The sequence below is a fragment of the Nerophis lumbriciformis genome, linkage group LG15, assembly GCF_033978685.3.
Source record: "Nerophis lumbriciformis linkage group LG15, RoL_Nlum_v2.1, whole genome shotgun sequence".
Classification (NCBI taxonomy): Eukaryota; Metazoa; Chordata; class Actinopteri; order Syngnathiformes; family Syngnathidae; genus Nerophis; species Nerophis lumbriciformis.
This window is the reverse complement of record NC_084562.2, coordinates 13,503,245-13,515,875: the sequence shown is the minus strand read 5'-3', so window position 1 is coordinate 13,515,875 and position 12,631 is coordinate 13,503,245. Positions and strand designations below refer to the sequence as shown.

The following is a 12,631-nucleotide window of genomic DNA, read 5'->3' as shown; positions in this document are numbered from 1 at the left end:
TCGGGAGAATGGTTACCGCGGGAAATTTGGGGGAGGGGCACTGAAATTTGGAAGTCTTCCGGGAAAATCGGGAGGGTTGGCAAGTATGACTGGGAGACGCAACTGCTCTGTATTTCTCCCTACGTCCGTCCGTTTACCGCTCCGTACAGTGGGGTTTTAAAAAGTCGTACATTTTACTTTTTGAAACCGATACCGATAATTTCCGATATTACATTTTAAAGCATTTATCGGCCGATATTATCGGGCATCTCCAGTTAGAGTGCACTATTTCAATTATTTCTGGACTCCAGTCTACAAAGACCAAAGCTTGTTTTGGCTCCGAGTCTCATACCTGTGCTCTGTGCCGCTTTCACCAGACCTTTTCTGAGGGTGTCCCTCAGCCAGGGCTTCATCTGAGCCAGCTCGTCTCCTCCCACGAGTGCGACTACCAGGTGCGGAGCAGCGAGACCCCACTCCTCCGTCAGCGTCTGGAAGATGTGCGCTGGGTCGGCATCGCTCTGCACTCTCAAAAACTGGAATGGAAGTGGAAAAACATGCAAATGACCTTCTTATTAATTGCCTTCATTGTCTCCGCTCTACCTTTCCTTTTGTTTTGGTGGCACCGACGAAGTCAATGTCACCCACTCTTCCAGCTGGCCAGTGACCCTCCTTTGCCTTGATTGTGGTTACATTCTCTGTCGTTTCATCCACTGTGGAGCAGCATGAACACCCCTGGAGGATGCTGAAAGTGAAAATGCAAGATGTGCTGCCGTTAAAGAGGAACTGCACTTGACATGCATCATTCAAAACAAAAACATGCATGTCTTTGTAAGTGACAAAAAACTGCTAGCAAGAGGCAGATAAAAATGCAGGGAATGGGGATTTACCTATGTCTTGTTTTTGTTATTACAAAACTCAAAACCAGTGAAGTTGACACGTGTAAATGGTAAATAAAAACAGAATACAATGATTTCCAAATCCTTTTCAACTTATATTCAATTGAATAGACCAGTGTTTTTCAACCACTGTGCCGCGGCACACTAGTGTGCCGTGAGATACAGTCTGGTGTGCCGTGGGAGATTATGTCATTTCACATATTTTGGTTAAAAATATTATTTGCCAACCACTAATTATAATCTGCAAATTATGTGCCGATGTTGAGTGTCGGTGCTGTGTAGAGCTCGGCAGCGTAACCGTGTAATACTCTTCCATATCAGTAGGTGGGAGCCGGGAATTAATTGCTTTGTAGATGTCGGGAACACGTTGTGTGAGACGACAAGGGTTTGTCGTCGTATCTAATGCTTAAACCAAAAGCAAACAAAAGGTGAGTGCCCCTAAGAAAAGGCATTGTAGCTTAGGGAAGGCTATGCAGAACGAAATTAAAACCTAACTGGCTACAAAGTAAACAAAAACAGAATGCTGGACGACAGCAAAGACTTACTGTGGAGCAAAGAAGGCGTCCACAAAGTACATCCGAACATGACATGACAATCAACAATGTCCCCACAAAGAAGGATAAAAACAACTGAAATATTCTTTATTGCTAAAACAAAGTAGATGCGGGAATTATCGCTCAAAGGAAGACATGAAACTGCTACAGGAAAATACCAAAAAAATAGGAGCGTAAGACAAGAACTAAAACACCACACACAGGAAAACAGCAAAAAATACAAAATAAGTCAGGGTGTGATGTGACAGGTGGTGACAGTACACCTACTTTGAGACAAGAGCTATATTGATACAGTACACCTACTTTGAGACAAGAGCAATAGTGATGCTTGGTTGGTTATGGTTTAAAGTAAAATCCAAAAATTGCGACAACGACTTTTTACTGTCAACTGAGTTTTGTTATTTAGTGATTTCTGCTGGTGGTGTGCCTTTGCATTTTTTCAACGCAAAAAATGTGCCTTGGCTCAAAAAAGGTTGAAAAACACTGGAATAGACTGCAAAGACAAGATATTTAATGTTCGAACTGAGAAACTTATTTTTTTTTGCAAATAATCATTAACTTACAATTTAATGGCAGCAACACATTGCAAAATAGTTGGCACAGGGGCCTTTTTACCACTGTGTTACATGGCCTTTCCTTTTAACAACACTCAGTAAACGTTTGGGAACTGAGGAGACCAATGTTTTAAGTTGTTCAGGTGGAATTATTTCCCATTCTTGCTTGATGTACAGCTTAAGTTGTTCAACAGTCCGGGGTCTCTGTTATGGTTGTCATAGCGAGGGGGTTTTGGCATCTTACTGCGAGGATTATTCTCCCAGGAAGCAAACTGACTTTTCCGGACAAAGGTAGCAGGTAGGAACATATTTATTAATTAATAAAACCTACACAGGACAAAAGTCAGGAACTAAAACAAAAAGGAAAGCGTGCCGATTGCGTGAGAGGCTAAGGGACATAAAACTTAAAACAGAAAACATACGCTAACTCTTAGCCTGAACTATGGACATGAAACAAACACAACTTACTGTGGCAAGAAACGAGCAACATGAACTAAGCATGAAACAATCAGCATGAACTATGGTATCTCCAGAAAACAAGCAATGACGCCAGGATGACTAACTGGCAAAGACAGGCTTAAATACTGGTCTCTTGATTACAGACAGGTGTGACCCGAACGCAAGAGGCAGGTGAAAATCATAAGTCGTCATGGAAACTAAAACAAACGAGGGTGCACAAAAACAGGAACTATTGGAGTCTTAATCTAACAGAAAATAACAAAAAACATGACCCAGACCTCAGATCATGACAAAGGTATTTTAGGCTTCATAATGCGCCACACATTTTCAATGGGAGGCAGGTCTGGACTAGGCACGCCAGTCTAGTACCCGCACTCTTTTACTATAAAGCCACGCTGTTGTAACATGTGGATTGGCATTGTCTTGCTGAAATAAGCAGGGGCGTCCATAATAACGTTGCTTGGATGGCAAAACCTGTATGTACCTTTCAGCATTAATGGTGCCTTCACAGGTGTGTAATTTACCCATGCCTTGGGCACTAATACACCCCCATACCATCACAGATGGTTCTGTAACAGCTTCTTCCCTCCAGCCGTAAGACTCTTGAACGCATCATAATTAAATTATCCCCTCAACTCCCCCCAAAATGGATTAACTCGCTGGAATAAAAAAGACAATATAACATACATCCATAAACGTGGACGCATGTGAAAAAGTGCAATATATTTATCTGTACAGTAATTTATTTATTTATTTATATATATTTATATATATTTATTCATTTTATATATATATATGTATATATTATTTATATATATATATTTATTTATATATGCACCTTATTGCTTTTTTATCCTGCACTACCATGAGCTTATGTAACGAAATGTTGTTCTTATTTGTGCTGTGAAGTTCAAATTTGAATGACAATAAAAAGGAAGTCTAAGTCTAAGTCTAAGTCTCTAAGATGCTGGCTTTTGAACTTTGCGTCTAAAACAATCCGGATAGTTCTTGTCCTCTTCGTTCTGGAGGACACGACGTCTACAGTTTCCAAAAACAATCTGAAATGTGGACTCGTCAGACCACAAAACACTTTTCCACTTTGCATCAGTCCATCTTAGATGAGCTCGGGCCCAGCGAAGCCGGCGGAGTTTCTGGGTGTTGTTGATAAATGGCTTTTGCTTTGCATAGTAGAGTTTTAACTTGCACTTACAGACGTAGCAACGAACTGTAGTTACTGACAGTGGTTTTCTGAAGTGTTCCTGAGCCCATGTGGTGATATCCTTTACACACTGATGTCGCTTTTTGATGCAGTACCGCCTGAGGGATCGAAAGTCACGGTCATTCAATGTTGGTTTACAGCCTTGCTGCTTTCGTGCAGTGATTTCTCCAGATTCTCTGAACTTTTTTATTATATTACGGACCGTAGATGGTGAAATCCCTAAATTCCTTGCAATAGCTGGTTGAGAAATGTTGTTCTTAAACAATTTGCTCATTTTGTTCACAAAGTGGTGTTTGTGAATGACTGAGCATTCCATGGAAGCTGCTTTCATACCCAATCATGGCACCCACCTGTTCCCAATTAGCCTGTTCACCTGTGGGATGTTCCATATAAGTGTTTGATGAGCATTCCTCAACTTTCTCAGTCTTTTTTTTTGCCACTTGTGCAGCTTTTTTGAAACATGTGGTAGGCATCAAATTCCAAATTAGCTAATATTTGCAAAAAATAACAAAGTTTTCCAGTTCGAACGTTAAATATCTTGTCTTTGCAGACTATTCAATTTAATATAGGTTGAAAAGGATTTGCAAATCATTGTATTCTGTTTTTATTATGTCAACTTCACTGGTTTTGGGTTTTGTATTTCTCCTCTATGTTAGTGTTAATTCCTGTTGTGATCCCAGAATGCAGAGGCAGAAGCAGCATGCAGGTAGGAAATGTCTTTAATTCAAATATCAAGGCAAAAACACCAGGGAGCGTGCTGCTGAGTAGCGCACGTGAAGCATAGCAAATTCACAGCTTTTAGCATAGCGTAATAAAACAAAGCTCGAAGGTCAGCAGTCGCCAAGGGCGAACAATAATCCTGCGCCGACTGGACGGCGAGACGGGTTTATAATGGGCAATGATTAGTGTTCGCAGCAGGTGGAAACACTCATCATTGAACGGAGGCAGGTGTAGCAAATGGGCTCATAGGCAGTGGTCAAGTCACTGCAGATAAAACACAACACAGGAAACGGAAACCAAAATAAGAGCGCTAGACAGAAACTAAACACTAACAGAGGGAGGAAATATTAGCAACCGGTCATGACAATTTACCCTCTAAAGCCCTCAAAAACCATTACCTCCAACAATGTTTTATACATTTTGTAAGTATGTATGTAATGTAGTATTAGGTACATTCATAATAACGTGCAATATTTACAGTATTTGGGTCATTTTAAGCATTACCGAAACTTTTTTTCTGGGCATTTTGAATTAACAGAGCACAAAACAACAAACGTAGTTTGTCAGTGTTAGCTCCTACAATAACAAATTTATGCATGTTGGCTGTTTTGGGGTGGGTCTTTTTTAAGGGCTTGAGGCAGAATAGATGATGAGCATTGTTAGCCGCCTCTTGTTAGCATTTTTTCACTGTTTAAAATGCACAGAAAAGACATGTGTCAAAGGGGAATTCAATTTTGCCCATCTTTCAAAATCCCTATTTGAGACAAGACTACACATTTGTTTCTCTTTTCCAGTGCGTACTAAATAATAAACTGCTAGCAAGAGGCAGCTAAAGATCTAGGTCAGGAGTCGGCAACCCAAAATGTTGAAAGAGCCATATTGGACCAAAAATACAAAAACAAATCTGTCTTGAGCCGCAAAAAATTAAAAGCCATATTACATACAGATAGTGTGTCATGAGATACAAATTGAATTAAGATGACTTAAAGGAAACTAAATTACCTCAAATATACCTAAAAATGAGGCATAATGATGCAATATGTACATATAGCTAGCCTAAATAGCATGTTAGCATCGATTAGCTTGCAGTCATGCAGTGACCAAATATGTCTGATTTGCACTCCACACAAGTCAATAACATCAACAAAACTCACCTTTGTGCATTCATGCACATCGTTAAAAGTTTGGTGGCCAAAATGAGACAGAAAAAGAAGTGGCATAAAACACGTCCTAGAAAGTCGGAGAAAGTTATACATGTAAACAAACTACGGTGAGTTCAAGGACCGCCAAAATTAGTAGGACAAAACGGCGCTCGCCAAATACTCAAATCAGTGAGGCATGTTTAATTTAAACAGTGTGCTTTATAACAATTAGGGAGGCTTGCGTCATGTTTGTCCTCCTACGGAAACCATATTAAAACAAACAAAAAATTTTTTTTACCCTCATCTTTTTCCATTTTTCATACATTTTTGAAAAAGCTCCAGAGAGCCACTAGGGCGGCGCTTCTAGAGCCGCGGGTTGCCGACCCCTGATCTAGGTAATGGGGATTGACATATTTTGCCTATAAAGCCCTCAAAAATCCTTGTTGGGTCATTGTTGGCGGTATTTGGATGTTTTTTTAGAGGGGTTTTGGCGGAATAGATGGCTAGCATTGTTAGTCGCCTCTCGTCAAAGGTTTTTCAGTACCGTATTTTCCGGACCAAAGGGCGCACCGGATTATAAGGAGCACTGCCGATGAATGGTCTATTTTTTATCTTTTTTCATATATAAGGCGCACCGGATTATAAGGCGCATTAAAGGAGTCATATTGTTTTGAAAACACTTCCTTGTGGTCTACATAACATGTAATGGTGGTTCTTTGGTCAAAATGTTGCATAGATTATTTTTTACAGATCATCTTCGAGCCGCTTTCTGACAGTCGCTTCAGGATGCGCCGTTTTGTGGGCGGTCTTATTTACGTGGCTCACCTTCGGCAGCGTCTTCTCCCCGTCATCTTTGTTGTAGCGGTGTAGCGTGCAAGGACGGGAGTGGAAGAAGTGTCAAAAGATGGACCTAACTGTTTTAATGACATTCAGACTTTCCTTAAATAGAAAATGTGTCCCGTGAAAACCCGTCCAACCGGAACTCTCTAAAAACTAAAGTTCCTTGGGTGAATAATGTAAAGTCACTACACCGGTATGTTTTAGCGCTTTCATGGCGAGTTTACTGACAGATATAAGTAAGAACTTTACACTACTTTTATATTAGAAATGGCAACAGCGGAGGATGAATGTCCCATAACAAGAAGATAGAGAAAAAGAAGAAACTTATCGATTACAAAGGCGGATGTGCGCAATTTTTCAGAATTTATGCAGATCCCAAATACAGATCAGCAGGTAACAGAAGGTAAGATAAGTGGCTTTTGCATAATATTGCAAAACAAAACACAATATAATATGTCTTACCTTATACACACACCATAACAATACTCGTATAGTTAATGCGCCGACAATCCATCAAGCGGTTATGCTTACCAAAGTCGTACTAAAACATTTTGACAGATTTTTGAGCGCCGTGTGTAATGTTGTATATTTTCAATATAAAATATAAAATGTTGTTGTTGTTTACTTGAGTCATATTGCAGTCTACACGTATCTCTTATGTTTGACTGCCATCTACTGGTCACACTTATCCTTACACCATGTACCAAATAAAATTGCTCCGAGGTCGGTAAGCAAAACGAGAATTATTCCGTACATTAGGCCGCACCGGGTTATAAGGCGCACTGTCGAGTTTTGAGGAAAAAAATGATTTTAAGTGCGCCTTATAGTCGGGAAAATACGGTATTTAAGACGCTCAGAAAATAAATGAGTGTCCCATAAAGACAAAAAGTGCAGTTCCCTTTTAATGCTTTGGGTTTCTTGGAAAACCATTGAGTGAGCTTTGATTGATATATTATGTAAAAAAGTGTCTGTATAATACTGTAATATACGAATATATTTGCAAACACTTGGTTTAGTGTCGCATATAGCATACTGTTTTGAAATGAGATGCACTTCCGGAGCCGTGCTGGGTGTTGTTCTCCTGAGCGCTGGCATCTTCTTTGTGTTTCGCATAACAGGGATATTATTATTTTTTCGAAATGTGTAGCTCTGACAAAAGAAATTGACAAAAATGATAGCCCACTGCACCTCGTTGCGGGTCCTTAAGGGGGTCATTAGTTAATCTCATAATGACTCAAACCCCAGCAAGTTTCAAATTAGATTACATTTGTGAATGAGTATCTCAGCGAGACGCAAAAAAAAAATTAAATTGAATGTTCAAAATGCCTCATTCTTAATACATTTACTGCACAGTGCCTCAGTTATTTGGAATTTTAATAATAACAGTTTTTCTCAATCGCTTTGGAGCATTTCTCTGATCAGAATTAAAATGTTCATAACTGTTAGTCCAACCTCAACCATTATACTAAAGGTTAGCGTGTATTAAAAACGCATGCAAACTTAAAGGCCTACTGAAACCCACTACTACCGACCACGCAGTCTGATAGTTTATATATCAATGATGAAATCTTAACATTGCAACACATGCCAATACGGCCGGGTTAGCTTACTAAAGTGCAATTTTGAATTTCACGCGAAATATCCTGCTGAAAACGTCTCGGTATGATGACGCCTGCGCGTGACGTCACGGATTGTAGAGGACATTTTGGGACAGCATGGTGGGCAGCTATTAAGTCGTCTGTTTTCATCGCAAAATTCCACAGTATTCTGGACATCTGTGTTGGTGAATCTTTTGCAATTTGTTCAATGAACAATGGAGACAGCAAAGAAGAAAGCTGTAGGAGGAAAGCGGTGTATTGCGGCCGACTGCAGCAACACAAACACAGCCGGTGTTTCATTGTTTACATTCCCGGAAGATGACAGTTAATCTTTACCATTGGCCTGTGGAGAACTGGGACAACAGAGACTCTTACCAGGAGGACTTTGAGTTGGATGCGCAGACGCGGTACCGTGAGTACGCTTCCAAACATTTGATCGCTTGCCCGTACGTGCGTGCCGCTATGTGTATGTCACGTACGTAACTTTGGGGACGTTGGGGAAATATATGTGCTGTATGAACTTTAGGGAGGTGAACGGTACTTTGGGCTGTGGGATTGAGTGTGTTGTGCAGGTGTTTGAGTTGTATTGGCGGGTTATATGGACCGGGGGGGGGGGGGCATATTAAATATAAGCCTGGTTGTGTTGTGGCTAATAGAGTATATATATGTCTTGTGTTTATTTACTGTTTTAGTCATTCCCAGCTGAATATCAGGTCCCACCCGCCTCTCACAGCATCTTCCCTATCTGAATCGCTCCCACTGCCCTCTAGTCCTTCACTCTCACTTTCCTCATCCACGAATCTTTCATCCTCGCTCAAATTAATGTGGAAATCGTCGCTTTCTCGGTCCGAATCGCTTGATTGTAAACAATGTGCAGATGTGAGGAGCTCCACAACCTGTGACGTCACGCGCATATCGTCTGCTACTTCCGGTACAGGCAAGGCTTTTTTATCAGCGACCAAAAGTTGCGAACTTTATCGTCGATGTTCTCTACTAAATCCTTTCAGCAAAAATATGGCAATATCGCGAAATGTTCAAGTATGACACATAGAATGGACCTGCTATCCCCGTTTAAATAAGAAAATCGCATTTCAGTAGGCCTTTAATCTCATAATGACCATCGTCCTGTATGGATGCAAAATATTACATGCATAGTTTGCTAAGGATGGTACACATTTTCAACCAACATTTTTCACAATAAAACATATTTTGCCATTTCTTTGGCTATGAAACAAAACAAAACAAAAAAACTGGCTCGGGACTCAACTGAATGTGACAGCCAGCCCACGCACAATTACACACCCGCCATGCTCCTCTGACCAGTGCAGCATGTCCCCACATCGCAGGCATCGCGTCCTTGGCTGTAGCCCCTGCAAAACATGCAAACATGCCAAAATCAAATCCACTCATGACTCACTCACCACACTTTTCCGCATAATAAAAAGGTTCTTAGGGGCACTTGTGGTCAATGCAAAATTTGCAGGATTTCCATCCTTGCTTCATATGCAAAGTGTCTCCGGTCTTATGTCTGATCTGGAAATGCACAAAGCAACCATGGCTCAATGTCGGATGCCAACCACGTCTGAATCCGATCCGCCTGATCTATTCGTGTTTGTTTGTGTTCCATGAAAGACGTTTAGTTTCTAATTAATACTCAGAGTCTCAGTAGTTCTGCTAGTTTCATTCTATAGATGATGCGTTTGACTAAGTGTTAGATACATGGAAACGTCTTGTAAATTAAAAACGCTCATCTCCCGGGACCTTGAAGTAATCAGTGGGTATGAAAGAGCCCCAGGTTGTCAGAAAGGCTGCGAGTCAATTTGTGTTTAGTCGTCTGTTGTAATGTACAAACACCAACCTGTTGTGGAAGACATTTGATTACAGGTTTGAGTTTGGTCAACTAAAGACCATTGGTTATGCAAATTAACTCATTTGCATACAATAAGGAAATAGGCGCCCGACTGTTTGTACAAAACAAACACAACTTTGATGTGTATTGGAGGCACACAAAAAGAAGGTTTCCCCTTCAGGAACAACATTACTAAATTCATTGGCGTTGTTAGGCCTATTTTAGGGGGGCTCAAGCCCCCCTAAAATATTCTTAAGCCCCCCTAAATAATTTGGTGTTTTTTTGTTTTTTTTTACAAATAAATGTCGACATATTCATTATAAAGTGGCCCAAATATGAGTTTAAATAAATAATCATATAACCTGTTATTATTCACTCAGTTTCCCCTCACTTCGTAGCGTAAGGTAGAGAGCCCCTTTAGTGCGTCGGTATCCAATCCATTCCACTTGTTCATATAGAAAATTCCCACATCACTCAAATTCCAGCCCGCATTTTCTCTGTGACCTTGCCTGCGGTCCTGCAGGTGTACGAAGCACATTATCTTCCTTTACAATGAGTTAGCTGCACAAAACCTTGTGTGTGCAATTGTAAATAATTAATTTTTTAAGTTTTGTGTTTCTTGTAGAATCTATATAAAGTAATATACATTAGCCCATTGTTAAAATAATGAAAAAAACATCATTAAATATATTTGTTTTATTGTATTGTTACATTAATAGCTGTTTTATTATTATAGGATGGCTTGTTAAACATTTCATAGGATTTTCAGAGGGAGGAAAAACCAAGACATTTAATATAAAATGTAAAATGAATAAATACATAAAAAGAAAAAGAAAATATATGGTTAAAAGCCATCGTCCCGGGGAGCATTTCATTTCGTCCCGTGCATTTTTTTTAAATAATAATAATAACAATGAATAATTTCTAAGTCTTTGTTAGCCGTTTGTGAAGTTTTGTGCTCGTGCGTAACATTCGCTCGCATCCTGTGCATCTCTTGGGGGCAAAGCCCCCCCTGTCCTTAAAAGCTAGTGACGCCCCTGACTAAATCTATACCTGGACATGTAGAAAATACAAACCCCAAAACCAGTGAAGTTGGAAACAGAATGCAATGATTTGCAAATCCTTTTCAACTTATATTCAATTGAATAGACTGCAAAGACAAGATACTTAACGTTCCAACTGGTGAACGTTGTTATTTTTTGTAAATATTAGCTCATTTGGAATTTGATGCATGCAACATGTTTCAAAAAAGCTGGCACAAGTGGCAAAAAAAAAAAAAGACTGAGAAAGTTGAGGAATGCTCATCAAACACTTATTTGGAACATCCCACAAGTAGACAGGCTATTTGGGAACAGGTGGGTGCCATGGTTGGGTATAAAAGCAGCTTCTGTGAACTGCTCAGTCATTCACAAACAAGGATGGGGCGAGGGTCACCACTTTGTCAACAACATTTCTCAACCAGCTATTGTAAGAAATGTTTCACCATCTACGGTCCGTAATATCATCAAAAGGTTCCGAGAATCTGGAGAAATCACTGCACGTAAGCGGCAATGCCCGTGACCTTTGATCCCTCAGGCGGCACTGCATCAAAAAGCGACATCAGTGTGTAAAGGACATCACCACATGGGCTCAGGAACACTTCAGAAAACCACTGTCAGTAACTACAGTTTGTCGCTACATCTGTAAGTGCAAGTTAAAACTCTACTATGCAAAGCCAAAGTCATTTATCAACAACACCCAGAAACGCCGCCAGCTTTGTTGGACCTGAACTCATCTAAGATGGACTGATACAAAGTGGAAAAGTGTTCTGCGGTCTGACAAGTCCACATTTCACATTGTTTTTGGAAACTGTGGACGTCGTGTCCTCCTGACAAAGAGGAAAAGAATCATCTGGATTGTTATAGGCGCAAAGTTCAAAAGCCAGCATCTGTGATGGTATGGGGGTGTATTAGTGCCCAAGACATGGGTAACTTACACATCTGTGAAGGCACCATTAATACTGAAAGGTACATACAGGTTTTGGAGCAACATATGTTGCCATCCAAGCAACGTCTTTTTCATGGACACCCCTGCTTATTTCAGCAATACAATGCCAAGCCACGTGTTACAACAGTGTGGCTTCATAGTAAAAAAGTGCGGGTACTAGACTGGCCTGCCTGTAGTCCAGACCTGTCTCCCATTGAAAATGTGAGGCGCATTATGAACCCTAAAATACCACAACGGAGACCCCGGACTGTTGAACAACTTAAGCTGTACATCAAGCAAGAATGGGAAAGAATTCCACCTGAAAACCTTCAAAAATTGGTCTCCTCGGTTCCCAAACGTTTACTGAGTGTTGTTAAAAGGAAAGGCCATGTAACACAGTGGTAAAAATGCCCCTGTGCCAACTTTTTTGCAATGTGTTGCTGCCATTAAATTCTAAGTTAATGATTATTTGCAAAAAAAAACAAGTTTCTCAGTTCGAACATTAAATATTTTCTCTTTGCAGTCTATTCAATTGAATATAGGTTGAAAAGGATTCGCAAATCATTGTATTCTGTTTTTATTTACCATTTACCAAACGTGCCAACTTCACCGGTTTTGGGTTTTGTACTAGCTCGCTAGCTGTGTCTAATAGTTAGTGAGATAGACAGATAGCTAGTTAGACAGTTAGCTAGTGAGCTAGCTAAAACTAAAATTAACTAGTTAGCTACTTAGCAAGCTATGTAGTTAGTTAGATAACTAAACAGTTAGCGAGTGAGCTGACTAAAAAAATTGCTGGTTCGTGAAGGATTTTAATATTTTTCAAGCTATCTACAAATTTTGCTAGCATACAAAAACA

The 12,631-nt window shown here is 40.1% G+C and overlaps 1 protein-coding gene across 1 annotated transcript in view; it reads right to left on the bottom strand.

The window, feature by feature from the left end:
• The window catches only part of trpm5 (transient receptor potential cation channel, subfamily M, member 5), an 87,246-nt gene extending 77,915 nt beyond the window's left edge, over positions 1 to 9,331 (bottom strand). The window contains exons 1-3 of the mRNA XM_061974818.2: positions 9,264 to 9,331; positions 580 to 721; positions 332 to 512 (exon numbers count right to left, since the gene is read on the bottom strand). Of these exons, the coding sequence (XP_061830802.2) occupies positions 332 to 512; positions 580 to 721; positions 9,264 to 9,292 (352 nt within the window). The 5' untranslated portion in view covers positions 9,293 to 9,331. The remainder of the gene's footprint in view (positions 1 to 331; positions 513 to 579; positions 722 to 9,263) is intronic.
• Between the last annotated feature and the right edge of the window lie 3,300 nt (positions 9,332 to 12,631).